General features: G+C 38.3%; 2 protein-coding genes and 1 long non-coding RNA gene across 6 annotated transcripts; 1 reads left to right on the top strand and 2 right to left on the bottom strand.

Moving 5' to 3' along the window:
- Positions 1-4,243: 4,243 nt before the first annotated feature.
- LOC133715109 (ribulose bisphosphate carboxylase/oxygenase activase, chloroplastic) lies at positions 4,244-7,193 on the bottom strand. Its single transcript, XM_062141472.1, has 7 exons — positions 7,034-7,193; positions 6,280-6,599; positions 6,046-6,151; positions 5,865-5,950; positions 5,093-5,565; positions 4,654-4,959; positions 4,244-4,548 (listed from the first exon to the last, which is right to left on the bottom strand). Exons 1-6 carry the CDS (start codon positions 7,076-7,078, stop codon positions 4,673-4,675), a joined length of 1,317 nt encoding a protein of 438 aa, XP_061997456.1. The 5' UTR covers positions 7,079-7,193; the 3' UTR covers positions 4,244-4,548; positions 4,654-4,672.
- A 7,538-nt stretch (positions 7,194-14,731) lies between these two features.
- Positions 14,732-16,023, top strand: LOC133718545 (LOB domain-containing protein 33-like). The gene is made up of 2 exons (XM_062145407.1): positions 14,732-15,119; positions 15,197-16,023. The coding sequence occupies exons 1-2, from the start codon at positions 14,841-14,843 to the stop codon at positions 15,605-15,607; spliced, it is 690 nt and encodes a 229-aa protein (XP_062001391.1). The 5' UTR covers positions 14,732-14,840; the 3' UTR covers positions 15,608-16,023.
- Positions 16,024-19,025: 3,002 nt separating this feature from the next.
- Positions 19,026-22,007, bottom strand: LOC133718135 (uncharacterized). 4 transcript variants are annotated; one of them, XR_009850110.1, is made up of 4 exons: positions 21,797-22,004; positions 21,457-21,570; positions 19,768-20,172; positions 19,026-19,114 (listed from the first exon to the last, which is right to left on the bottom strand). It is a non-coding gene; the product is annotated as an uncharacterized LOC133718135 (long non-coding RNA). The 4 variants fall into 4 exon arrangements; XR_009850109.1 differs by having other exon boundaries at positions 19,100-19,114; positions 19,447-20,172; positions 21,797-22,007; XR_009850108.1 differs by lacking the exon at positions 19,026-19,114 and adding an exon at positions 19,361-19,608 and having other exon boundaries at positions 21,797-22,003.
- Positions 22,008-26,274: the final 4,267 nt, after the last annotated feature.

Below are 26,274 nucleotides of genomic sequence, written 5' to 3' on the forward strand. Positions count from 1 at the left end.
GCCTACGGCAGCCATTGATCCGGCAGTTAACCCCGACGCTTGGGTACTAAAGATTGGGATTGCTTCCCAACACCCTCTGCTCCGTGCAGCTCCCCCTCAACAAACATGGCTGGGGAGTCGGGGACTCTCTAGCGGGCCTAGCAGGGGCCCAACCCTTGAGCTTCCGCTCACGAGCTTCCCGCTCACGCCTTCCCGGCATCCCATTGAGCTTCCGCTCATGCCTTCCCGGCACCCCTTGAGCTTCCGCTCACGAGCTTCCCGCTCATGCCTTCCCGGCACCCCTTGAGCTTCCGCTCACGAGCTTCCCGCTCATGCCTTCCCGGCAACCCATTGAGCTTTCCGCTCATGCCTTCCCGGCATCCCCCTTGAGCTTCCCGCTCATGCCTTCCCGGCAATCCTCGAGCTTCCCGCTCACGCCTTCCCGGCATTCCCACTCTTCACATTCATGTCTACACGACACACCACACGTTAATGGAACATGGAATTCTTCTACCATTTGTCGCTCCCGACAAATTGAATTCTTTTCGCGTTCCATTAATACGAGCGACAACCAAACAAACGCTTACCTTCGCAGCGCTCATACAACTTACATTTATCATATGCAATCCATATGCTCACACGCCCATACGCGCTCTCGAGTTTGTACGTCATAATCGATCGTACTCGGCGCCATTCGCGTGTATACATCAACATGTATCACGCACCCCATACGTTTATATATGCCAACGCATATCAATGCAACTCACATTTGTTGCCCAAATGCAACGAGCATTCTACATATGCCTGTCTTCTTGTCTTTGTTGTGCAGGTTAACGAGTCCCTTCTTGCTTACGGAGTTCGGGGACTTGTGGGCTCCGTACCGCCCGGTTACTTATGCTTGATGACTTCATGATTTGAACTCCCCAACCAAGAAGCTCCTCTTACTTGGGGACTTCGGGGACTTGTACATACCTCCAATAATATGGAGTATTTACTACGTCACCAAGCATAAGTAACACCCACTTTGGGACATCCACAAGACATGGCAAGGCCCAACCGAGACATACATCGTGTAGCCCTATGTTCAGGCTACGCGGCGTTATCCGGAAGTCACAAATCCGCCACCGGGAAGCCACCTTTCCGCCATTGCCAAGATGCCACCACAACATAGCTTTCTACATGCTTCTAGGCTTTCTAGACTAGAATTGTGTGGAAACTTGTCCCACATGGAAGAACAAGTAGAGGAGATGGCTTCCTTGACTTATAAAAGGAATACCTCCTCCCACAACTCAACACATTCATTACATCTCTTGTAATCTTGTTAGGCCGCAAGGCTCGACACACTAGTATAGCTTTCAAGTGGACGTAGTCTCCCGCTCATGCGGAGGCGAACCACTATACATCTTGTGTCAATCTCTCTCTCTCTCTCTCTCTCTTTATTTATCGTTAATTAGATCCCCACGGATCCAAGCATTAACACAAGTCATTAAAGTTTTATAGAGATATTGTTTTTGAAACTAAGTCAATCACCATTAAACCTATTCCTGACAAAAAAGACCCAACCAAAATCTTATACCATTCTCTCTACATAGTTCGCATCATTTCTCTTTCTCAATGGGGTGATCCTCCTTTCACCTACCACAAATGCGGAGACCTCTCATTCAATTACTATGATTATGAAGAAGCATGGAATACCATCTTCCTTCATCAAACTGATGATTCCAGTCATTCATGGTTCTTAAATTTCGATTTCAAATTCAACAGACAATTTCCAATGTGGTTCCTCGGATGGTGGAGGGCTCATGGTTGCCCTTTCGATATCCTCCCACAAGAAATCAAGAATGCAGTCACCTGTTTCTCAACAGTCATGAATTTCACAAATTATGACTTGAATTTCCCAGTCGCATTACATTTTATGGCCAAATACAAGCTCCCCTGGATCTTTAAATGGCATTACGAAGTCAAAGAACATGTAGTCTCCAGACACTTCCTAGTCAAATGGTGGGATAATTTCAAAATTGAAAGAATTATCTCCTAATTCAATGAAGAATTTCCAGTCACTCCAGCACAACCTTCTCAGTCAAGATCTCCAGTCACTCCAATGCCAACCCAACTGGCATCCACTTCTCAGTCAAAGCCACAATCCCACAAGTTACCTTCCTCTTCAAAATCCAAGGGGAAAGCAAAATCCGATACATCATCCAAGTCAGAAGAATTGAAAGAGTTAGCCAAGAAACTCTTAGAACAAGCTGCTAACCTCAGTAATGATGAAGATGAAGAAGAAGAAGAAGAAGAAGCCTCTTCCCGCTCCTCATCCTCACCTCGCAGTCATCACAGTCATCCAGGCACTCCCGGTAAACCAGTCAGATGAGCTGATTACCAAGATAGTCAAGATCCATATGAAGATTTCGAGTAAAGCCAATACCAGACAATTCACTATTCATGAATAGTAACTTTTTACTATTCACTCACGAGGCAAAAACACAGCTAATCGTGCTGCTTCCTGTTTTTGGCCTTTTCCTAGTAAAAGCAGATTCCCTGATCCAATTGTCGGGGCGTCAAGTCCTATATAAGGAGCATCACTCCTTCATTTTCACAAGTTCATTTTTTCACAAGTTCATTTCCTTCTTTCATTTTCTCTCTAGTTTTAGCAGAGCAACTCATGTGCTGAGTAGTCTCTGCTTTAGTCATTCCCTTTCCCTTCTGTACTCACTGTAAACCCTTCATGCATTCAAACTAGTAAGTTTATGTTTTGTAATTTAATTTTCAATCTTAGTCAATTCAATAATCAGTTTTAATATCAGTAATTTTATGTTTCAGTTTTAATATTAGTAATTTTATGTTAAGATTTTTATTTTCCACTTCCGCTCGGTATATATATATGTTAGTAGCAGAACTAGAAAGGGTTCTAACTAGGTTTCTTCCGGGTGGTGATCGAAGATAGATAGGGTCATTAGGGCCGGCTGGTCTATAGCATAGCCCCATGAATTGTTTTGAAATCAAATGTCAATGGTGATTATGAACTCGTTTGATGAAGAATTGAAAGCGTTGTTTGAGCAATTTTAATAATTTTGTATTAGCAAATATATATTTTTCTGTACTTTTTTTTTCCGATCGATGTAAACATACGTCCTCTTCGTAACATGTTGAGATGTTTGCAAAGGGGTCAACAACTGCGTACTCCAAACTAATCTATAGCATTCTTTGACAAATGAACCACGATTTGCTCCATGTTTTCTACCAATTCATGACTCGATCATTTTATCATACGTACATTATATATTGATATATACATGTAGTATGTACTCGCATATATCCATTTGTCTTGAGAATCATGCAAGTACAACAATTTTGAATATGATGTGCGCGCGTATTGGATAATATATAGTGTGTACCACGCCAAACATAATTAAAAGTACAAAATTATGCATATGTAATATTTCTAAATCTAGAAACTGTGCCCTACTAACTTGTCGTATCAGGCCCTCAACTTATGCTAGAGTTACAAAAGTCGAGGAATCAAATCTGTTCTTGAATACAACTTGAAGCATGTGTGAATAGCCAAGAGAGGTAGCAAATAGTGGGAACCATTTTTAGAGAAACATGCTCTTTAATTTTTGTTTCTTGGGTGAAAACTTACCCTTTTGATGAACAATTTATAATTTCACAACATGCATGTTGAAAAAAGTTTTCAGCACATTCAACGTACTCGCATGAGACAGTTATAGCATAGCTTTTGACTTTAGAGTTCTGCTATTGACTTTAGCACCTTGAACATTACTTGCTATCTTAGGCTTATTTTCGATGATCATCCCAAACCCAAACTTGATTACTTCGAATTGTATGTGTTCGAGTCGCGTTTGCGGTACGTGTCAGAGATTGTTATCCTACTTAGTTTTATTTATTTTTTATTCTGGACGACAATGTAACTTCCACCTCATCCTGAGGTCTATGAGATTTAAACCCATGACCTCTACAGTGTTAGTTAGGCTAACTAACCAACATGCCACGGCTCACCGACTGCCACCCTACTCTACTTAGTTGGAGTTAAAGAATCTTCTTTTTTCGATCTCCTTCAAAATTTTCTTGTTGCATGTGTTTCCGCATCTGTTCTACATGAATTGAGCAGGCCGCAAGGCCCAAACGGAACCACTCTTGGTTTTACATATATCATTTGGACTCCCCCACATTAGATATTGCAAGACAGAAGCACAAGACGAGTAACTGAACTATGTGAAATTGGTGGGTTGAGAAGAAGAAGCAGTAGAAGAAGAGGAGCAAAGCACCTTGATTGAACAGTGTGTACATTACAACACAACTTTAGAGTTTAAAAGACACCAATCCAAGAAAAGAAAGATACAACAACATAATTGTTTATCTAAACATCCTTAGAAAACAAAAGGCACCTTCAATTCTCTCCTTCCATCCAAATACCTAGAAAAAGGACTTAAAATTAAAATGTGTACAAGCAGCTTCCATCATCACTCCTAGCAGTTGGATCATAGTTTTTTGCAGTTGCATCAGTACAACCTTCAGGAACCGGAACATTCACTTGCTGCGCTGCTTTGCCTGCACCAAAACAATCACAGAGCCTCAGAAAAACATTAATTTTCTGAACCGAACACATTCATAAATCTGAACCTCTAGCTCTTCAGATCAAAGGCATATGCAAACCTCTGATACATGAAAGGACCTAACCGAAGAAAGTTCCTCTATCAATGGCATCAGAGTTGGCATCACCAAGAGCAGCCTCGCTCAAGTACTGGTCGGCCAATTGGACTCTCTTCACATTCTCTTGCTCTTGCACAAGCATGTTTCCGTACTCAAGGAGCTTCTCAATTGTCATCTTGGGCTGCTCGAAAGTCGGGGGTCCTTCCTTTGAGTTCACAAGCTTCTTTCCAATGGTGTCCACACCAACACCGGAAATCCACTTCCTCACTTCATCATCGTAAACTCTGGCCCTAAGGGCACCAAAGAAATCTGCAAAATCATGTGGCACGTGATCAAATATCATACACAAGTTAAGCTATGACACTGTTGTCATTGTGATTCTTTACTATTTATTCAAGGTGTGACAACATAACATTTTCAACAATTTGGTTTGGAAACTTACCGATGGATTGGCCGGGGAAGGTGTCAACTAGCTTGACAATATCGGATTGGGCAACATTGTCAGATTTGAAGATACCAATGCAGACACCAATACGATCTTCTCTTGTAGGAGCCCAGTAGAACTTCTCCATACGCCCATCACGGATGAGAGGAGCATACAATGTTGAGAAATCGTTACCGGTGACAATGATGGGGACACGGGGGTTATCCTCCTTGTTGTACATACCGGGGAGCTGGACATTGGTTGGGTTATCAGCAATGTTCATGAGGGTGGCGTTAACCATCTGGTTGTTCACAGTGTATTGGGTGGTTCCACCCATACGACCAGCTCCTGCATCAAGATCGTTGATGAAGAGGGCGCACATTTTCCCCTTCCTGATGATATCGGCTGCCTCACGGTACCTTTGCCTGATCAACTTCGCGGGTTCTCCAGCGTTTCCACTTTCCAATTCTCCGGCACTCATCATGATAGGACTGAAAAAAATTCATCATCAAGAGCTAGATTTAGTAGTTAAGAAACAGAATAATACCCATCATACATTAGTAAAATAGATTAACATAGGTGGATATTCTCTTGCTAGATGTCTAGCATGTTATTAAACTACCAATCTAATTGACATGCACTGAAATAAGATCTTGCTTTACTAATAATGTTGATTGATAGTCTAGTAACATAATACATAAATGTCCTATATTGTCTCGAGAAGATAAATTGTTTTCTAATGAAGCATGCAAGAATATAACAACAATGAAAAGCAAGAAATTAAACTTACTTGATTCCCATCTTAGCAAACACAAGCTCACACTGGAAAGATTTACCCTGACCTTTGCCTCCCCAAATACCAAGGATAAGGGGAACCTGTAAACAAATTGATGAAGCAATGGTTAAGTTAATTTCTTCCATATAGTTACGGATATAGAGGAATTATGAGTAATATTGGGTATGATATAGACCTTGATGTTAGGCAAGCTCATGAAGTTCTTTGTGATGTGAACAACAAGCTTGTCCATGAAAGCAGGAGCAATGTAGAAACCATCCTTCATGTTGTCCATGTCGTACCTAAATCAAGCATCATGCATATGTAAACACTGATCAGCTGTTTGGCTCAAACTAATAAAATAATGTGTCAGGGATTTATAGCTCTAGTGGTTGATTAGGTATGAAAATTAATAATATTAGTTACTTACGTGCGAAGTCCAGTGCTGACATAGTCATAAGAACTCATGATGGCCATGTGAGTTCCGTCGCCCACTGGAGCTTGGAAGAGGGTATCAACCATACCCTTTCCTCTGGTGATGTCTTGTTGGTCATCGGAGGTGTCAAAAGCAAGGCCTTTCCATTTGTCCTTTTCGGTCTGCTTGTCTTCATCGACTGCCTCTGCTACAATCTTGAAGCTCCCGGATGAGACTTTGGAGTTGGGGAACCTTGAGTTCACTTTCTTCAAGCTGCTTCCCATAAAGCTTGAGCTTGGAACTGAAGCACTGCCGCTAGAGCCATTTAAGCTCAGCTGATTCAATTATAAAAGTAAAACCATTACTATGATAAGTTGATAACCTTTGAAAATCCAAATAACCATGTCTAATTCTTTCCTCTAATACATATACAGAGTAATGTTTCTTGCGAGATAATCCGAGTACTTAAAAGCATGCATAACAAATCGTGATTTCAAGCAAGAATGAACCATAATCAACGGTTGAAAACTCCATATTTTTATTCACTAGTAACAACATAACATCCGCGCTCATGCAACCATACTATATCTAAGAAAAGAGAATATTTCTGTATATGTATCATGCACAAGATTAAATGCTTCATATAATATTGTTGGATTAACTGTTATTTTACTACATACTTACCATGTTAAACATTTTAATTAGCTTCTTATTGCAACTGTAACTAAGTGAAGGCATATATGAAAAAAGGGCGGGAAAGACATAGTACCGAGACTCTGTTGACAGCTCCGATGGTGGAGACGGCGGTGGCCATTGTCAGAGATCGGAAGGGTTGTGATGTAATATTGGAACTGAGGACCAGAGAGGAACTAACCAGTTGCCTGCAAGCCCAAAGCAAAGAGTGGTCTTTGAAATGACTCAACTGAGGAACTGGGTTTGAACTTATAGTCGTTGTGTTTGAGCTAGTGTACAGAAATTCACATCCTGAGGATTAGCTTACTCAGTTGTTCACCACCATAGAATCAAGATTGGCTTGCTTCCACGTGGCAAACGGAGACTGTATGCAGCTGATCAGTCCCCATTAATTGGTTCTCTGAGGTTAGTTTTCAAGGGCTTTTCTTCTCCACCAAAAATTCGGGTAAGTTAGTACCACAGATTTCAGAATAGAAGACTTCGGAAGAAAACCATCTCTATTATTTGTGGGTCTTTTTTGGTTTTTTTTCTATAAAATTATGGGAAGGAAAATATAGAGTTGGAGATGAGGTGAATAAAATGTTTGTGATTGGCAACAATTTTCCATATCTGTTTCTTCTTGGATTTATACAAATAATTCTGATTTCTTTGTTTTTTCTTGGATTTATACAAAATACAATAATTTTACAGAAATGTGTGTGTGCTAGAATAGACTAAGAGAGGTCCCATATGCACGTGCTGGATCAACATCAGTAGGTTCCGGGTCCAAGATCCGGGTCTACATTCTTCATTTTTCCTAGCCCACTGAAGACCAAGATCAAGCTTCACCAATAGCCTCAAATTAAGAGTCCGGCCCAATACCAAAGGTCCACTTCCATCCCCTAAAGTGAGATTAAGATCTTGACAATTTGAATACAAATAGAATTTTACATGATTTGGCATGTTGAAACATGCTAACACTATTTTTTTTTCTTCTTGAAATTCTCTTGTACCATAAGCTCATCATTCGTAGAACATGATTTTAGAATGTGTTTCAATGAATAGAACACCGAATAATTGAACAAATTTTTCACTTTGAAAAATCTGTAAAAAGAATTTCTGTCAGTTCTAGTAGTGGTTAAAAATCATTATTTGAGAAAATAAGAACATGTGATTTTGACATCCGTATTCTCAGGATCGGAGGTATAAACAGTTAGAGCCTGAGTAATAAATTAAAAAATTAGAATATTAAAATGACGTCCGTCGCTAAAATGATATCACGTAACATGAAACATCAACATATCAAGTTTACGATAGAATTTTGCATAAATAGACCCTACATTCTATAGTTTCATTCTCTTTTAGACCACAACAGGGAAAAATCACAATGGCATTGGTAACATAACAATGGTCGACACCCAAAAGAAAGTAAAAGCATATATTGGATGAGCTTTCCTTCAATATTGTTAGGTTTCTGTCTTAAAAGTTGAATTCTTCAAGCTGCAGGATGTGCAGCTAGAACTAGAAAACAAAATGCAGAAAGCTAGCGAATTAGCACATCAAGCCTAATATTCCAAATAACCACTACAATGCATGCATGATTCCCTTAACTTGATTAAATCCTCGAACTTTCACAGAAATCTGTCACATATTTTCAACTTTAAAAGAAAAACTTGGATCAATTACTTGATCCAGTTGATGGCAGCTCAAATATTCAGAGAAAATAATCAGAAAATTAAGGATTCAGAAGCAGACTTACCACGTAGCCCGGAAACTGTACATGGTAATTAGGTTTATTCAAACTCACAAGCACATGCTTCATAGTTCAAAACAGACACACTGGGGGATCTAGCTAGCTATAAGCCTACAATAACAACTAAGAGACCCTAGCTAGCTAGCATTTGCAGGTGGTACTAGAAAATGATAATTGAAGCATGATAGGGAAAGACACTTTCATCGTTAAACTCGAAAGCTCGAAAGCTCCTCCCCCACCATCCCCATAGCATTCCATTCCCATGCATCTAATTTCACTTGAACCCAAAAACTTCACAGTCCTGAAATGACAGAAAGTAGCTACTCATTTAACTGGAAATGGCATTCTGTCTCTCCATTCTCCAATAATGCTTTTATATCTAGAGCCATGAAGCACACGAATATATAGGTAGATAGGTAGATAGTAGATAAAAATTGAAGTTTAAGCACTTTGCAACTCTTTGTTTGGCTTCAGAGATTTGGGAAAATTTGGAAGCTTGCTGTGTTTGAAGCTTTTTGTGGTGTTCTGAAAGACAAGAACAGTTCTATTAGCACCGACCCACAAGTAATTAGTGGCCAACAGCCAACCTGATAATGTAGGTTTAAATATGCAAATGGGGTACAAGTACATGCATGATCATTTTAAAATTAGCATAATAATGGAGAATTGGTTATATAGAAACAATTATAGACTCCATGAGTCAGACTCTATGCCCAATCCCTAAGCTAGGAAACTAGCTAGCAATGTTGAAACAATGTATGTATATATTATCTCGATAATGTTAAAAGCATGACATATATAGCCGAAACGGCCACCAACCCCATCATTTGATTTTGACTAAAAGGTTTATAATAGGGTTGTCACTCCGTCGGTTCGAATATGTTATAGGTATTATCAACTTCAAAACTAAAGTTTTCGGTTTCAAAATTGAGGTACTAATTACCAACTAAAATTTTCAGTTTTTAATCATATCTACCAAATTCGGTATTTTAATTGTCGGTATAACCAACTTTAGAATAACTAATTCTTTGTAATATAAATTGGAATGAACATAATTAGGTTTTTCAATCTTATAGCCGTAAACTTTGTATTCATCTATGACTTGACTCATGAACTCTCGCAAGCGTACGAATCGTTGTCAAGTAAGGGAAGTATTAGAACCTTGATTATCGTACCTCGGGGATTAGTTTTTGGACCTAACCGAGGTAATTGGCGCTAGGATAACTTAAAAGCATACAATGAAAAAGTAAAAATAAAAATAAAAATAAAATAAAGTAAAATAATATATTCACAAGGCACCAAGCCTCGGCAATGCTCGGCTTAGCTCACACTAAGCCTAATCAAAGCCACTAACTTGCAGCCCAAATGAGTTATGCACAATGGAAGGTAGAATTTTGTTTGGGAGTTTTGAATTGAGAATTAACTGAATTAAATGCAAACTAAAATAAAAGCAAACAACTAATTATCAAGCAAGAAATTAAATTTGGATTTTCAAATTAATGGGAACATGGGAGTGTCGGGTGATTCACACTAACTATCTTGTAAACATCGATGCCAATTTCACAAATGCATGCATTTCCTATATGTGTTAAGTCCTGTATTTAGTACCGGTCAAGGCTACTAAACCAATTATCCTTTCGGTGTATCGATTATGCCGGTTAGGGCCACAATCAACTCTCTAACTTAGGCATTACGCCGGTTAAGGCCGCAATATCTAAAATTAGAGGTCTAGAGTGCAAGATAATAGAGACTCAAGCAAGCTTAGCTACAATTAAGCTAGCTAATGGTTACCACACTTAAATCCTAGATGCAACAAGACCAATAAGTTGTCAATTTATCAATCTATTCATCACAATTGCCCACAACATAATTTCAAAGAGTGACAAAGCCTAGAAACATGCTTCTAAGGACCAATACATTCGGATTTAAAGCATACACAATGAAAATTGCATTTATTAAAATTAAAGCATCAATATTTATACAAGATGAGTTAGGACTTCACAACCCTAACTCCCAAAATTGAACTACTCACAACTCATACTCAAATACATCATCAAATACATAAGAAATTAAGAGAAATGATAGAGGAGAGAGAGAACACAAGCTAGGCTCACAATTTGCTAGAGGCAAATATAAACCAAACTTGAAATTAAGTCTCCACTCTTTACCAAAGTCAAAATCTCTTGTGGTGATGAAGCCTTGATGATGTGAAGTGAAAGCCCTTAATTCCTCCTTCCAATCTTGAGAGAAAATGGTAAGAGATTTAAAAATTGAGGAGAGAGAGTGGGTAGGTGGGTTGCGGCTGTAGAGAAGAAAGATGGAGAATGGGGTCTCGGCGAACAAAGGAAAGAAAAAGAAGGAATTGGGGGTGGTTGCGGCTACAGTAAAAGGGAAGGGAATATATATATATATATATATATATAAAAGTTTGCTCAGGTGCGGATATCCGCACCGAAGAAAAAGGTGCGGATTTCCAGTTTTGACCCACTTTCCGATCACATTTTTACATCTTAGCCGTTCAGTTTTTAGATCCTAATGTATAGATCATCTCTACAAAATTTCAGCCAATTTGATGATCGTTAAGGCATCCAAAATTGCAATTTACACGAACGGACCGAATCTGTCGAACCGGAACCGTTCGTATTTATAATGGTAAATTGCAGTTTAACGTCCGCACTTTTTGCTTAGGTGCGGATTTCCGGTTTTGACCCACTTTCCGATCACATTTTCACATCTTAGCCGTTCAGTTTTTAGATCCTAATGTATAGATATTCTCTACAAAATTTCAGCCAATTTGATGATCGTTAAGGCATCCAAAATTGCAATTTACACGAACGGACCGAATCTGTCGAACCGGAACCGTTCGTATTTATAATGGTAAATTGCAGTTTTTGATGCCTTAACGATCACCAAATTGGCTGAAATTTTGTAGAGGTGATCTATACATTATGACCTAAAAACTGAACGGCTAAGATATGAAAATGTGATCGGAAAGTGGGTCAAAACCGGAAATCCGCACCTAAGCAAAAAGTGCGGACGTCCGCACCGGAGAAGCGCTGTATATATATATATATATATATAGGTGTGCGGCTACAGAGAGGATAGGGAATGGTGCGGCTGTCTCTCTAGGGTGAGAATGATAGGGTTTTTTTTTTTTTTTTTTTCGGTCTCTTAAGGGTCTCGGTCTTGGTAAGAGAGAGAACAGTCATGGGCTCTAATCATGTGTGGCTGGTGTGAGAGCAAATGAAATTACGTGATGGATGAGGTGTCAGAACTTGATTGGTGTGGTGAAGAAAGAAAGAAAATGGTGGCTGGTGATGCATGGCACGTGCATGCAGCTCCCACATAATTAAACTTTAGTTTAATTAAACCAAAGTTTAATTAAAGCAAAGCTTAACTGCAACTTCTTTCCATATATACCTTTTTATTATTATTTTGTTATTTTTTTCTTTCTTTCCTCATAATCTTCTTTCCATCAAGATATAATTGCACACACTATTTTCGGGTCATCGGGTTCCGCTTTCTTGTTGACGTTGACTAAGGTTGACTTTTCGTCCTTTTGTCGGAAATCCCATTTTGCTCTAATTGCGCACAACATATTCCGAAATCCACAACTCCGCTTATTTTCTACAAAATAAATAAAAGTTGATTAATTACATAATAATTGACATGAGGATTTGCTTAATTCTAGTGTTTTAGATATAATTACACGTAAATAAATGCGTGTAATCAATCTACTAATCATAGCTTTCTTTTGTATATATGACATCAAATTTTAGCCATTTTCAATAAAACTAGGTTATTTAACCATCTTGGACTAGGTTACTCAAAATACATCTTATATAATTAAGCCAATTCTTGAGAGAATGGTTAAATTTTTACACTACCATATATGCCCTCACATAGTATAAATATTAATAAACAATTTTTTTGAGAAAATAGATAACTTCATTACTTATCCATGGCCAGAAGGCATGTACATAAGATGCTGTCTCATATATACTAAAAAAACTAAATGGCACAAGCCGCCAAGCAAAAGACAAGTGACCCTCATTGTTAACACATACGCTCACTTATTGAGCCTAAACAACAAGAAATCAAGTCCTCACTACTAACCCCTCTTTGAAAAGTAAACCTAGTCGCCTAGAGACCTCAATTAGTGTACAACTAGAGTAAACTAAGAAGAAAGTAATAGAAGACCCAATTTCAAGTGGTAGGCAAGAGACCAGGAAAGCCTAAAGGCTTTCCTTTGCCCTTATCTCTAGGGCTAGAAACCGAACCTCCAATTGCAGTTACTGGGCCGTTGGCTCTTATTCTTACTTCCGGCGGTCTACCCGTCTTCTTCTTCAGAGTGACAAGAGGCACATCATTGTCATCCTCGATCAAAGGTTTGCCAAGTAGAAAAGATTGGGAGGACTTGCACACATGACCACCGCCAATCTTTCCTAGATCTGGGGCGCTACCACCCGCTGCGAGAGCAAGAGGAGCACCAAAGCTTGCTGTGACGGCATCTATGGAGGCCATGGAGAGGAGGAAGCGATAGCAAGATGCTAGAGGCTAGGGAAGGAGGCTAGGGTGTCGTAGAAGACTAGGTTGAGAGAAATACTCTCCTAGGGTTTTGTGTATATTTTTTTCTTTTGTGACTTGTATTAGCTAGGGTTAATTGGTCACATTCCTTAAATATTAATAAACAAATTATTTCTATATGATCGAGGATAAGATAGTCAATAAACTATATCATATTTCAAAAATTTGCAATACCTCCCATGAAAAAAGGAGAAACTTCCCCAAAATCAGGAGAGAAATTGCTGTAAATTTTTTTAATTTAAAAAAATAAAAGTCAATTGAAGGGGCTAGTGTACTATTAATGTAGTATATTGAGTAATGTTCATACTATTATGAAAATTTTTATGTTTATTTTTTAATATATACATGTATGTATATTGAAAACCATAGTATATAAAGTTAATATATTTAGATAGTCGGCAGATTCGGTATTTATCAAAACCAAACTAACTTTTTTAGTAATTTTCAATTTCCGTTTTATCGGTGTCAGTTACCAAAAAGTCGGTTTACTAAACCTAAAGTATCGGTTGGTATTCGGTTTACCAAACCAAGTGGTAGCCCTAATTTATAGTAATGTTTGGTACAAGTTTCTTACTAAGCCCTCATGCAGTTACTGGCTTATGGATTCCTCGAATAGCTGCCCAAGTAAGTGGAGATCATCACCTCATTACGCTTTTAGTAAAGTAATTAGCATGGTTGATTATAATTAATGCCTCTGAAAGTAATGCTAGTTTGATATACAGTTAGCCCAAGTATTTGATAGTATAATTGAACTTTTGGTTTTGTTAAAATTTTAGTAACTATGGAACTTTATTTGTACGTCACTATGTTTATGAGTAAGTTGAGATGCATGTAAAGTAGTTAGCTTGATATACTTGTTGGTCAAGGCATGTCATCTAACATGCAACTAATTAATTGTTAAAGAACATTTTGATTAAACTTTTGTTGTTTAGTTGAGTTTGGATTTACTGTTATACAAATGCCATGGATCAATTGCTACCCAGAAAGCCATAGTTAGCAAATAAACAAGATATCATCAACTGCAAATATTGATAGCTAACAGATGGTTTCCTAATTGTTTAAAAAGTGAAAGGCCGCTAAAAAAAAAAAAAAAAAGGGTGAAAGGCCACTTCTCCTACTTTTCCTCATAAATGTTCTTTTGAGCATGATGAACTTTCCATATTTGATAAATAAAGTTAGATATGGCCACTGTACATATGTACTTGACCCACTACATAATAAAGCTTAATGTACTAGGCCATGATTTCTCATCTTTTGGAGCCCCAGCTTATGATGATGATGATTAGGTCTTCCATGAAATAGTCTCATTCTTGAAGATTCGACCTTTAGAGAGGATTAATTATGAAGAAATGCTTACCCAATTTGAGATTAATAGTGCAGGCCATAAAGGAGACCTAAAAGAACAATACCTTTCATTAAAGTAAAGAATGTCCATTATGTGATGGCTATAAAGACTCATAAGCACTTTGGATGTAAACCAGTCACATTATAGTACTAGCCACCACCTGAAAAATCAATCTCAATCTCTGACACTACAGGTTAGTACCACTAAAAGCTTAAGAATATGACAGGATTGGGTTCTTCATGTGGAGCATGCAAGTTTCTGAGGAGAAAATGCACAAGTGTGTGTGTGTTTGCTCCTTACTTCTGCTATGACCAAGCTGCAACCCATTTTTCAGCTGTGCACAAAGTGTTTGGTGCAAGTAATGTCTCGAAGCTACTGCTACACTTACCAGTACAACATCGAAGTGATGCTGCTCTCACCATGTCTTATGAAGCAATAGCTCGGATGCGTGATCCGATTTATGGATGTGTTTCACAAATCTTTGCACTTCAACAGCAGGTAACCTTCTGTTAGCTTCATGTGCATATACGCTCGTCTATTTTATGACAGCATATAAGCTTTTCGGTATTGTGCAGGTTGCGTACTTGCAGGAGGAGATTGAAACTCTTCTGGGGAACCAAATGATTAACTTGGCATCTGGGAATTCAAGTACTTGTGGAAGTTCTGAAGCAAATAGTAACTCCAACTCATTCAATGGGTTACAAGTATTTTCACAACAATATGATATTGCTGTTAACACACAAAAGTTTCAGATCCAACCTGAACCACCAGTACTACTTCCACAAGTAGGAATAGCAAGTACCAACCAAAGCTTTAGTAGTCATGAGATGGATATTCAGATGCCTCCTTTACATGAATGGGAAGAAGTCAAGATATTCGGTGATCACTCTATGCAAGATCCTTTAGAAAGATTTCTTGAAGGTATCGACCAAGAGAACTTCGGACACAATCCGTGGTTGAATGACCCTTCCATCGCCTGGAACTAAAAAAGAAGAAGAAGTGCTGGTTATGATTAGAATGCGCGTGAATGATCTCCAACCGTAAATGCACGTAGGTCCTGCCATGGAGCCTACAAGCATCAACGGCTGGAAGTCATCATCGTCGTATACCACTGTATCTAATCGTCGTGCACCACCTAGTATTTTAAGCTTTTAAAAAAATCAGGAGCTGGTGAAATGATTAGAACTCCAAAGGTTAGGAGGGACTAGATTTTGTACTGGCCTAGTAAACCCTGATTTTACTATGTGGTCAGATGGTCACAGCTTCTGAGTCTTTTGTGGTTTTTTTATCCATTCAGCTTCAAGCTAGTCATAGGTGCTGAAATTTGGTAGTTTGAATCTATAAATAGCACCCCTCTCTATCTCAGTTTGAAATCGGAACCTTATAAAACAAGCATCCTTCTCTATTATAGATCTTGGTTCAAGTATAATCATTTTTTTTTGTAGTGAATACGATAATAAGGGTGTGTTCGGGTCTTTGAGATTGCAACCTTATTTCAAATACCTAAAACTAAAAGCACTTTTTAGTTGCTATAAATCTTTGACCGGAATAGATAAAAGTGATTTCACAACATTAAAGAAACGCTAGAAAACGCTTCCTAAAATCGCTTTCTAGATGTCATGCACAAAGCTATGCATTATTATCTGAGGCTCTGAGCTATTTTAAAGATGAAAGCTTGAGCTAGCAAAGAGATTCACATGAACCAGAAGATAAAAAATCTTAGATTAAAGACTTGAAGTTTCAAATACAGTGCTGTTATTAATGCTCACACATCTACAGAGCATCCCCTTCATCAATCGTTTACACATTTGCAAATATGAACAAGGAAAATTGAAAGGTCTTTTTCAGTACCCCAAACAATGTAAATAGTATGGAATTCACTAACCAGTGACAGAGTTTTAACACTTGAGAAGGAAGCAAACTTTGATATAGGAATAATCTCGTGCTCTTTCCGGTCTCAAAATATTGTCATATATGCTATTGTTTCCAATTTTACAAAAAAGAGAAGACCAAATAACCATAAAAAGCAAAAGAGAATTGGATGACCCTTGATTGTCTACAATCACTGACAACTCTGACCAGAACAAATAATGCAACCCGCCAACCCCGATGGTTAACAAGATCTGATAGCTTCACAACGAGTCTCCTAATGGACATGGCTATCTTGGCCCCTCAGGCAACAACCCCATATTTCTGTAAGCTATGAAACACATTGACCAAGTTAGTCTACTGTACATCCCAATTTTTTTTTATTTTTAAGCAAAGCTCATCTAAATGCATTTTATTTTTTTATGATGAAAGCACCTAATAAACTGACAAGGTTATTCCTCAATGGAAGACCTTGTTTGTGCATGAGCACGTCATACATGATCATCTGATCCAGCTTTCAGTGAAAAGATACATGTCGCATACTAAAAGCACCACTCTATTCTGGAACATCCAGAACAATGGACTAGGCTCCATGCCTCCATCAAGGTCTGACATTGTAATATCTCACGGTTTAGAACCAGCCTCATAAGATGCTGCCACGATTTTTCTGTCCCCAGTGCTGCTTTCTTCTCAAAATACACCCACTTTCGGTTTGGACATTGTAATCATATATTTCATCTGTGCAAGGAGTGAAGCATGAAGCAAGGCATGAACCTTTCCAAGTTTCATTCTCTAGATCCAAACAAGAAGCCGATCTCTAAAACTTTTCCAGCTGAAAACTAGTGTCCACCCACAAGTCCCTTAATTAAGGAAAGAAGTACTCTCATTCAAATGAGCTACAACATCAACCTTATAAACTCTATTGAGGGTGTGACACTTGTCCAGTGATCTCCAATAGAAATAAACTCTATTGAGGGTGTGACACTTGTCCAGTGATTTCCAATAATCAGACCAAGCTTTTCAGCTAGTATTTGGAAGAGACATCTCTTTCAACACACATTCATCTCCGAGGTTCAATTCCTTGAAAAAAAAAAAAAGGTATGTAGAATTCTAGCTGCCAGCAAGTCTCGAACTTGGAGCCTAGTGAAAACAAAGTAACCAAACAAGCCAAATGCGCAGTGCTTATACGTTGACAAGCTGAAATATATATATATATATTGTTCTACATACATATATTTGAAAAAAAATAAAAAATCTCCAGGTGGACCGACCGGGTCCCACGTGTGGAGGTTTTCCCTCCAAGATATCAAACGATGCCGTATTGGGGTCGATTTTCTGGGTTTCGCTCTCTCAATTCTCCGAGTGCATACCATTTCTGATTTAAGCTCTGAAAACCAAGACTGATTTCCCCATCTCGAAACCCTAACATTTCAAGAAAATGACGATCAATGTCATTCACCAATTCCAATTGGCCGTGCCGAGCACAGAGCTCACCGTCGCCGCCGTGAAGCTAATGGTGCACCACCGTGTGGGGATTGCTCCGGCGAGGCAGTCGCTTTTCTTCGACGGAGATGAGCTCACCGGTGACGAGACTTTGGCACAGTTCGGGGTACAGCTCGACTCAACATTTATCCTCACCGTCGGAGATCCTCTTCCGTCCGGCGACGAAATCTCTGAAGATGATGAGGAAGGGTAAGCCGCCATTGAAACGAAACTGTAAAATTCTTAGGGTTCAAGATTCAAGCATGACGGTCTTTAATAGCTGCTCTAATCTTTCGTTACTTTACTTTCTTACTGATTGAATCGGCTTAATCAGGATTGCTGGAGGCAATCGTACTGGTTACTATCATCACCAAGCACATGCATATGGTTTCAATTATCCTCACTACATGTGAGTCTCTCTTTTTCTTTTCTTTTTTTGATTATGAACGTTTCTTGTTTCTGAATATTCAATAATGATTATTCAATTATAGGCACTTCCACGGCAATCAATCTTTCCTCGCTTACAACTTTCCTGCATACAACTATCCATAAGCAGGGTAGTTGTAAGCGAGGAAAGATTGATTGCCATGGAAGTGCCTATAATTGAATAATCATTATTGAATATTCAGAAACAAGAACCGTTCATAATCAAAAAAAAAAAAGAGACTCACATGTAGTGAGGATAATTGAAACCATATGCATGTGCTTGGTGATGATAGTAACCAGTACCATTGCCTCCAACAATCCTGATTAAGCCAATTCAATCAATAAGAAAGTAAAGTAACGAAAGATTAGAGCAGCTATTAAAGACTGTCATGCTTGAATCTTGAACCCTAAGAATTTTACAGTTTCGTTTCAATGGCGGCTTACCCTTCCTCGTCGTCTTCATCATCTTCAGAGATTTCGTCGCCGGACGGAAGAGGATCTCCGACGGTGAGGATCAATGTTGAGTCGAGCTGTACCCCGAACAGTGCCAAAGTCCCGTCACCGGTGAGCTCATCTCCGTCGAAGAAAAGTGACTGCCTCGCCGGAGCAATCCCCACACGGTGGTGGTGATTACTAAAAGACCAAGAAAGGGTGAATCATGTTCTTTGTTGCTGATAGGCAATGGAATGCTCCAATTGTAAACTACTGGGCACAATCTGAGAACGCACAATACAAGTAAGTTTGGAAACTCTCTGTAAAGTAGTTACATCAGGTTGATACAGTTCTATATAATTAGTGTTTGTTATATATGATTCCCCCTTTTCATATAAGAATGGAATTGCAAGAGGAAATGCATATGTGCATATACTGATAGTTTCTGGGGTTATCCTTATATTATAATTGCAGTCTTGTAGATAAACCTCCTGAAACTTAAACTTTCATTCTGAACCCTAAGACTCTCGGAAGAGAAAAAATAGTCTTAAGAAATACAGTATTGGAAACACATTGTTAAACATCATTATCAGAGGAATATGCGTAGACTGCATACATGATCAAAGGTAAATCAATCAAGATATCCCAAAACCAACAACTATGCAACATATCTGTAAAGTCCCCAAAGTTGCCCAAGCATTCTTTTATTCCTATCGACCAAGCTGTGGATCTCTTCCTCATGGAAATACCTTGGTTCTGTTGCTGGAATATCAAAATGCTATCCAAAAAACACAATCAAACTCAAGTAAAACATCATTTACATGTGTATAGAATTTGTTTTTTAAGTGTAGTTACTGCAGTAATATGTATCTTAAGACTCTCAGTTATATGTCTTGTGTTTAATATAGGGATGACTCTGCTGCAAATCAAAACGCACCTGAGATGCTTCCAGTGAAGATCGGTTTACATATCATGAGGCCAGGATCGTCTGACATCTTGACAGTAATTGACATGTTGTTGACTGATACAGTCTATAATCTGAAGGTACAAATTCAGAGGATCCTCGGTCATGATCTTTGGAGCCAGAGGTTGGACGATGGCGAAAATCCTTTGGATGACCAGGCCATGATTCAAGACATCCCAAAGTTGCTTGAAACACAAGTTGTCTATCTCTCTATAGTGTCAGTGTAACGCTTCCATGGAGACTGGAAAACTTCTACTTTGGATGACCAGGCCTTGATTCAAGACATCCATAGCTGCTTGATTCACTAGTGTATTACCCTGTCATGGTGTTGTCTAGCAATTGGGTCTCCAGGCAGACTGTACTTAACGACTTCTCAGCCTGCATATTTTTCCTTCATCACATTAGGAATTGGGTTTAATAACTAATCCAATTGCATAAGATACAGTAGTTATCAGGGAGGGCACAACTACCTCTAAACTCAAGTCTATATACTATGTTGACGTTTCAATTACATTTGATTTGTTGACAGTGTTATGTTCTGCCTCTGTGTGTGTGTGTGGCATGTTTCTGTTTTGGTTTGTTTTATCTGGAAAAATACTAATTACATTGTAGAGGAGAGAAATAAGGGGGGGGGGGGGGGGGGGGGGGGGGCTGTGTTTGTCTGTGGCATGTTTCTGTTTTGGTTTGTTTTATCTGAAAAATACTAATTACATTGAAAAATAATTCATGGTATGGATCTAATATCCTTCACTTCATTACCAGTATCAACAAAAAATGCACAATAGTCTATGCATCTGACAGAGAGAGAATTAGGCAAAACTAGCATGCTAATTTTGTGAATGAAAAACTTGCTCAAAAACTATAAAACTAGCATGAAAGCTAAACCCTATAAAGAGTGATGTATTAAGTTTTGAGAAGGTCAGATCTGTTACATAAGTGAACTAACTGGCCAGCAGGATGATATTCCAACCAATACTGTATGTATATACTAATATTAAGTTTAAAAGAGAGCCTCAATCTCCAAAGAAGAGGAATCTAACAACCATCAAGCACAAACCTAGCAAATAAAGATTCTTAAAACAAGAATGGTTTGCAAACCCCAAATGTGAAGTAAAAATATTAGCAAAAGACATCCGACAAGCCTTAGGTAAGGCTGATATCACTATATATAAAGACCCAGCAGGGAGTTCATTGTCCTCCAGGAATGGGATCAGGGTGTGATTAATATGAGATCTAACATAATTCTCTAAGGACAATTGTTTTCTATGCTTAAGAAAACACGTTTGATTCCTCTCTTTTCAAAAGGGAAAAGTCACTTCCAACCCAATGTTCTATGATTCTATTCTAATCACACTTTTCCAATTCCGAATAAATCAATCTTCCACTCAGGTCAGCAAGACATCATTTAGGTGAGGAGTTAGGTTATTTAGTCTGCGTGTGTATCATCACCAGACTTCTGCATAAGCCTCACAATGTATTCTTTTCATGCCACTTGAGAAATCCATATCATAGAATGTCAACAAACAAATACTACAAAACATAAGCAAAATTCAGAATAATAAGGTACTGATATATAATGTGATACTGTGCAGCTACATTACAAGGAAGACCCTTATTAACTAGTCGGAAAAGCTTAAGAGTTGAACAAATAAAAGGACATACTTTCTGGGTCTGCTTGGAAGCGGGGTATTGATTTCTGCTTAGCTTCAGCTCTGTGCACCATTTCACAGTTTGCAAGGGCAGCTTTCAAAATCTCCAGCGCTTGAGGGTAATCCTCTGTACATCCGTTTGAAATAAGTGATTAGCCTGTTCACTTACCCAATAAGCACAAACAATTCCGCAGGAAATTAACTTTCCAGGCCGAAAAGTTCAAAAGCCCCATCTTTAATAACAAAGGTAGCATCTTTCATTGTTTTTTTTTTTTTGTTAAAGCACGAAATCATTCGCATACTTTAGGAAGGTGAATAAGGAAAGTGTGTATATAATCAGGTTATGAACATACCTGCTGGTACCCATTTGCTGTTGTGGTCGTTCATGCATCAGAAACAGAGGAAGTGTTGATACGAGGTTGGATCTGGAAAATGGAGTGGATGTGGGATAAGGGTTTGAGAGAAGAATAGAGGTGGTGTGTCATGTGTGGGTGACGATGACTTGGTCCATCGTCCATGACATACAGGATCGTGAGACGCCTAGGATCTATGGCTCTAATCGCTCAACAACTATTGTTTATTGTATACTTTAACAAATTTACGGTCGTTTGACTCATCAGAATTATAAGTAAAAACAAAAAAACGAAAACCATAGTCAGATTACGATTTTGTGATATCGAGCATTATCAATTTCTGCATGAATTGTAGACAACTCAAACTACTTTTCGACTTTCAGTCACGCAGAAAACACACTCTTGAAATGGACAAGGCTCAAAATTAGTTTTGAGTTTACTCCTCATGTTATCAATTCATACATAAATTGATGGCTATGATTAATTAAACCGGAGAGTATAAGAGAATTTTTGATAAGACTAGAAGCTCATGAATATCAATGATTTTAAGTGTGGTGAAGTGAATTTAGATTTTCTTTTTGGTGGTTCTAGTTGGACCTCTAAATTTGATATTTGGACCTCTAACATTTTTCAATTATTAATAAATTTTGTCAAGTCATATGAAAAGACAAATAATGACAAAAAAAGAAAAATGGAAAAAAAAAAAAAAAAAAACTCTTCTTACCTCCCTAAATTTAATTTGTTTTTTTTTTACTTCTTCCTGAATTTCCTTATATTGCCATATAGTTTTATAATTTACCTAAAACAATTAAGTAAAACTAATAATTTCTATACATGAACCACTGCAAGTGGCCTAGTGGTTCTTGCCTTGTTGGGTGTGCTCCCCAACCTAGGTTCGAACCCCGAAGCTGTCAAAGTGGCTAGGCACTTTGCTGCAATGCACAGTTGGAGCATTTCACATGCGCCGAAGGGGTTTATCTTGGGCCTAGGAAGCCTTTGGGTTCCCCTTGACAAAGTCAAAAAAAAAAAAAAAAATTCTATACATGGCTCATAATTTAATACAAAAATAAATTCAAAACAATCTAATTTGGAATTTTCTTAAACTAAATTCATTGAATATTATGATATAGTTATTACTTGATCTTCCAACCCAAAACCCTTGAAATCCAATTCTTTTAGCAAATTCAAAAGGATTCTAGCAATATATCAAGATCGAGAACCTCTGATTAATTTTGGTGGAGAAGAGACCTACTCATAAAAGAGCAATATCATGTGATTTCGATTCATTATTCTTCTCATGGTTGAAGATAGAGATAAAAAGTAGAGTAACAGATTATTGTATCTCATATTCAAGGGTATTTTGGTAAAAATAAGGAGGTCTACTTAACTTTTCAAGTATTCTAAAAAGTAAATTAGGAGGTGTACTAAGTATGAGAGATCCAAATAGCAAAATCTAGTTGGACCTCTAAACCACCCCTTTCTTTTTTATTAAAGAAAACATGCTATGACAATGAAAAAGATGGAGTTTATTTCCTAAGGAATAATATTAAAGTCATCATTTCAGAAAAAATGGTAATTCTGGTCAAACATATGAAGTGGATATCCTCTCAACATATACGATACATAGATAAATCTATCCTAGTCATACGAGAAAATCAATGACACGTGCTACACGAGTTTAAATTTGAGAATTTCGAGCTTTGTTTTATGGCTTGAGAGTGGAAAAGTGATGACCACTGTGGCTAAACTTGTGGCACGTTTACTTATCTGGAATGAAAAAAATCATTAACCGGAAACAACTGGAACGGGAGAATGAAGGAATCATTAGGGGAATATTTCATTTCTGTTAAGATGTTTACTTACCATGTGAAATCGTAATAAGAATACAACTTATTACAATTGTTGTTGTTTACTAATGTTCATGAATCGGAATTAAAACTAGTTCGATTAATAAAATACCCCTACAGAAATAAATGTTCATGAGAGAGATATATATAGTTCAATTTGTAAACAACGGGATGCAAGGTTCTCATATTCCAAGTGTTCAATTTGAAGCCTTAGGGTTGTAGGAGTCATGAACTCATGATCTCTACCTCATGAAGAGATATTTTTTTTTTTTTTTTTGAGGGGGATGAAAATTTTCCATTAATAATAAGTATCAATACATACAACCGTATTAGGTCAAGCTAAAGTAACCATATTGTCAAAACAGTTTCATTATAGCGCCAAAGCCACAAGCCGGATAGACCAAAAACTACTTTAGTCACACCATGTCCGCACAAAACAGGCTCGAACAGCCTGAATTCGAAATCGATCAATGCTCGTTGACATCCCTGCTTCGCTAGCCTTCGATCTACTGGAAACCATAAGACCCTGTGCGCCTCTTGTAGTTAACGACATGTTGTCTCCTTAATTCAAACCGCCATAACCCGTAAACCGCTGTGCGCCGACAATAGACGCCTCGTGGAAATTCGCTATCATGAGTAGGGTTTCACTCACACCCTGGGGTTTTATGTTTTTGGGCTTCCCTCTTGTTTTTTTTTTTAAAATTTATTTCTTATCATATTTTTTTTTAAACCCTTAACATACCCCACCCTTACATACGTCAGTAAGAGTCGAACTCATGACCTATACAGTGTTGGAATTATAATTCTTTTTTTTATTATTTTATTTTAGGGCTTTCCTCTTGAAAATAGCCACATTTGACGCTTTATGATACCTCACATTCACTTCAAAAAAAAAAAACAACTAGGTAATAGTCCAATGGGGTTTAACTGTTCAACCACCAAATTTTCATGCCCAATTTAATGAGGATTACGGATTACCAACCCTTTTCAATTGTATTTATCCTTTTAGGATTGGTAATCCTAGTCGGATACTCTTTCCCAGCCTAGTTTAGTTTTCAAACCTACGTGCTCTATAAAACCACCCATCTCCTAGAAAATTTACACACCATCTTTGCCAAACTAATTTGTTAGTTTGTTACAGAGCCAACCCTCCAGTTTCTAACTTTCTATTACTTTGTGCGTAAGGTTTTGGAAGCAGATCAACAAGGACGATGGAGAAGAACCAGAATGGCGTCGTTGGGGAGCATGACATGTCAAAACCTCCGGAGGTCAATACGTTTGACCCTTCATGGAGCGACGAAGGGATTCTTCAACTTGAAGTCGTCTCTTTATCTAAGAGATACCCTAAACACCTAGAACCATATTTGCTACAAAGTTTTCCGGAGGTGCAACAACAGTTTAGCATCATTCGATTTACGTATATGGTGGATCCCTATAATAGTTGCATCACATTGTCAACAACCAGGAAGAAACCAGCTGTTATTCGCAGAGCCAAGGAGTTTCTTCAACTTGTAGTCACCACATGCCTGCACAATTAGCATTTACACTTTACTGGACGGCTATCATCTTATATCATCAAGATCTGGCGTCAAGATGGTGGCCTTTGCAGAGACATAGGGGTCAGCGGGGAACAATTTAATGAACGGGAGAATCTTTTCCGGGACTCCAGAGACGCACTTGAAAGGTTGACGTCCTGCAAAATTATCATACAGTCTACGACTATCGTGGTTATCCGTAAATCCGAAGGAATAAAGATAGTCAGGTATATGGTGAAAGACTGGCTTTGTTTCCAATGAGTCTCCTGCACCAAAGATCAGGAGAGCCGAGAGGGAACTGGCGAGGAAGGATATCGAGGTTGTGCGCCGCCGACTTCATGAGAAGCAGCATTAGAGTTTTTTTTCAATTTGGTTTTAGTGAATTCTGATTTGTTTTCAAATTTGGTTTTAGTCAATCTTGAGTCTGGTATTGTCTCGTAATTAATGTGGTCATGTGGCCAATGTGGAACTTCTATTGGAATGCTTTATGCAAAGAGTGTCTACTCTCTACTACAGTTGTATCTAATAAAACAGGTACAAATGTAAACTGAGAAGACGTATACAGTTGCTGTGAATGTACAAAAAAATTTTATGAACGAAAAAAAGAATTCCAATCACCGCAGTTTCTACATATTAAGCTCAAAAAACCCTACTTTAAGGAACTTGATATGTAGACCTGATAATTAGAATTTAGATACAGAAAACCTTTAATCGCTGCGGTCCTAATTTTATTATGGTTATACGCTCGCGTAAAACCTCTTGAAAAAAGTTCTAAAATATTATTTTCATTAAAACCGGATGATAGCAAAACAATGCGGGAAACTCCAATATAATAGTTTGTTAACGTGTTCCCCTCTTTAACTAATGACTGTGCTAGAAAAACCCTAGGAGAGTATCTCTCAACCTAGTCTTCTACGGCACCCAAGCCTCCTTCCCTAGCCTCTAACCTCTTGCTATCGCTTCCTCCTCTCCATGGCCTCCATAGATGCCGCCACAGCAAGCTTTGCTGCTCCTCTTGCTCTCGCAGCGGGTGGTAGTGCCCCAGATCTGGGAAAGATTGGCGATGGTCCTATGTGCAGGTCCTCCCAATCTTTTC

The sequence above is a fragment of the Rosa rugosa genome, chromosome 6 (assembly GCF_958449725.1).
Source record: "Rosa rugosa chromosome 6, drRosRugo1.1, whole genome shotgun sequence".
In the NCBI taxonomy this organism is placed as follows: Eukaryota; Viridiplantae; Streptophyta; class Magnoliopsida; order Rosales; family Rosaceae; genus Rosa; species Rosa rugosa.

Excerpts from the sequence above, each read along its gene's own strand:
- LOC133715109 (XM_062141472.1), bottom strand. The coding sequence starts at position 7,078 with ATGGCCACCGCCGTCTCCACCATCGGAGCTGTCAACAGAGTCTCG. Across the intron at positions 5,951-6,045 it reads TGAGCTTGCCTAACATCAAG|GTTCCCCTTATCCTTGGTAT; the intron begins GTCTATATCATA and ends ATTTGTTTACAG. Across the intron at positions 4,960-5,092 it reads CTTCCCCGGCCAATCCATCG|ATTTCTTTGGTGCCCTTAGG; the intron begins GTAAGTTTCCAA and ends ATGATTTTGCAG.
- LOC133718545 (XM_062145407.1), top strand. The coding sequence starts at position 14,841 with ATGACAGGATTGGGTTCTTCATGTGGAGCATGCAAGTTTCTGAGGAGA. Across the intron at positions 15,120-15,196 it reads TCTTTGCACTTCAACAGCAG|GTTGCGTACTTGCAGGAGGA; the intron begins GTAACCTTCTGT and ends GGTATTGTGCAG.